The sequence below is a fragment of the Bactrocera dorsalis genome, chromosome 6 (genome assembly GCF_023373825.1).
Source record: "Bactrocera dorsalis isolate Fly_Bdor chromosome 6, ASM2337382v1, whole genome shotgun sequence".
NCBI lineage: Eukaryota > Metazoa > Arthropoda > Insecta > Diptera > Tephritidae > Bactrocera > Bactrocera dorsalis.
This window is the reverse complement of record NC_064308.1, coordinates 37,852,757-37,855,737: the sequence shown is the minus strand read 5'-3', so window position 1 is coordinate 37,855,737 and position 2,981 is coordinate 37,852,757. Positions and strand designations below refer to the sequence as shown.

The following is a 2,981-nucleotide window of genomic DNA, read 5'->3' as shown; positions in this document are numbered from 1 at the left end:
AAAATTTCCCTAAAGATTTTACCAATGATACGGTCACAAATGTCGACGGATACCCAATATATCGTCGAAGAAATCCTGAAAATGGCGGACAATCATTTATTAAAAATATCATCAACACAGACATTGATATTGACAATCGTTGGGTGGTGCCATATTCGCCTCTGCGGAGCAAGACATATAATGCTCATATTAATGTTGAGTTATGCAGTTCTGTAAAGAGCATCAAATACATTTGCAAGTATGTCCATAAAGGAAGTGATATGGCTGTGTTTAGAGTGGAAAATACTAATGTGAATGCTCCTCAAGTGAATAAAAACGATGAAATAACGCTCTACCAAATTGGTCGGTACATCAGCTCCAATGAAGCTGCTTGGCGTATCTTTGGTTTTCCAATTCATGAACGGGATCCAGCAGTTGTTCAGTTAGCCATCCATCTTGAAAACGGTCAGCGTGTATTTTTCACGAACGAGACAGCGATTGATCGTGCAATAAATCCACCTAAAACTACACTCACTGCATTTTTTGAATTGTGTAATCGTGCGGATGATTTTGGTGCCTTTGCACGAACATTACTCTATTCACAAGTACCACGCTATTTCACATGGACTCAAACAAAAACATGGATGCCCCGCAAGCAAGACTCACCAGTTGCTGAATGTCTCAATTTATTTAAATCAAACGCCTTGGGGCGATTATTTACAGTCAATCCAAGACACACGGAGTGCTTTTATCTTCGACTGTTGTTGGTTAATGTTACTGGCCCATTATCATTTCAAGATATTCGTATAGTGAATGGGCAACAATATCCAACGTATAAAGATGCATGCCTTGTACTCGGCTTGCTGGAAGACGACAACCAGTGGGAATGCATGCTTGCTGAAGCTGCATTGAACTGTACAGCAATACAAATTCGTCTACTATTCGCTATAGTGTTGACTACATGTTTCCCAGCCCGAGCACAGATATTATGGGAAAATCACAAAGATTCAATGACTGATGATATATTGCATCAACATCGTATACGGTGCCACGATCTAACCATAACATTCAGCGACGAAATGTACAATGAAGCATTGATTGCTATTGAGGATCTTTGCATTATCATTGCCAACTTACCACTTAGTAATTTCGGTATGAATTCGCCAAATCGAACTGCATCTGATTTAATTAATACTGAAATGAATCGTGAACTGCAGTACAGTACTGTAGAAATGGCAGCGATTGTTGCCAGCAATGTCCCACTAATGAATGAGGAACAAAGAACCATTTATGATCGCATTATGCTCGCAGTTTCAGCTGGACAAGGTGGATTCTTCTTTTTGGATGCACCGGGTGGAACTGGCAAAACATTCGTTATTTCGCTAATTCTTGCTGAAATACGATCAAATAATGGCATCGCATTGGCCGTTGCATCATCGGGCATTGCAGCAACTTTATTGGATGGAGGTAGAACAGCTCATTCAGTATTTAAGCTGCCACTAAATATCCAGAATAACCCTGACGCAGTATGCAACATTAAGAAACAATCGTCCATGGCCACAGTGCTAAAACGGTGTAAAATTATTATTTGGGATGAATGTACTATGGCACACAAACATTCACTTGAGGCGTTGAACAGGACATTGAAAGATATTAAAAACAGTGACAAACTATTTGGCGGAACTCTGTTGGTCCTTTCAGGTGATTTCAGACAAACACTTCCAGTCATTCCACGTTCAACATACGCTGATGAGATCAACGCTTGCTTAAAATCATCTCCATTGTGGAGTAATGTTGAAAAATTACAGCTAAAAAAAAATATGCGCGTTCAAATGCTTCAAGATCCATCCGCTGAAACATTTTCAAAACAACTCTTAGATATCGGTGATGGAAAAGTTGCTATAGATGAAACTGGATACGTAAAATTACCGACCGATTTCTGCACAATCGCTGATTCGCAAGATACTCTCATTGAACAAATATTTCCCGATATACACACACAGTACATAAATCATGAGTGGCTTGCAGAAAGAGCGATTTTAGCGGCAAAAAATGTAGACGTTGACAATTTAAATCTGAAGATACAAATGTTGTTGCCAGGGAACTTGGTATCATATAAATCCATTGATACAGTTTGCGACGACAGCGAAGCAGTAAATTTTCCCACAGAGTTTTTGAACTCACTGGATTTGCCAGGCATGCCACCGCATAATTTACAATTAAAGGTTGGATCTCCAATTATCTTGCTTCGTAATTTGAACCCGCCCCGGTTGTGCAACGATACGCGATTAGTCATTCAAAAATTAATGAAAAACGTGATCGAAGCCAGGATTTTAAATGGCAAGTTCAGAGGTGAAAATATACTCATACCACGGATTCCTATTATACCCACAGATGTGCCAATTCAATTCAAACGTATTCAGTTTCCAATTAGATTGGCATTTGCAATGACTATCAACAAATCCCAAGGTCAAACGATGTCTGTTTGTGGATTAGATTTGAGAACACCATGTTTTTCACACGGACAATTATACGTGGCATGCTCTCGAGTGGGTAAACCATCAAGTTTGTTTGTGTTAGCTAAAGATGGACTAACAAAAAATATTGTTCACGCTATAGCATTAAGAGATTAATATTGTTTAATAGTGTTACTGTCGTAATTGTTTAATTAATGATATATAATTTATTTTAAGGAATAAATTATAATAACTTAAAAATAATGTTTGCATTTTGTTATTTTTATATTCCTTCATCGTTCACAGCGCTCCATGCTTATTTCACGCATATACCACATTCTTACATACATACAATATACACATTCTAACATACATACATACTTGCAATAAGTAAGCTATATTTTGTCTACACTAAAAATTACTAGGAAATTATTTATATGGCAAAACAACGTTTGCCGGGTCTACTAGTATATACATATAAATATGTATATAAGCGTGACGATCTGAGTCGATTTAGACATGTCCGCCATACAGATGGATTAACGC

General features: G+C 37.8%; 1 protein-coding gene across 1 annotated transcript; it reads left to right on the top strand.

Moving 5' to 3' along the window:
- The first annotated feature begins 260 nt into the window (after window positions 1-260).
- On the top strand, window positions 261-2,430 carry LOC125779764 (uncharacterized). The gene is made up of 2 exons (XM_049461036.1): window positions 261-2,204; window positions 2,374-2,430. Exons 1-2 carry the CDS (start codon window positions 261-263, stop codon window positions 2,428-2,430), a joined length of 2,001 nt encoding a protein of 666 aa, XP_049316993.1.
- The last annotated feature ends 551 nt before the right edge of the window (window positions 2,431-2,981 follow it).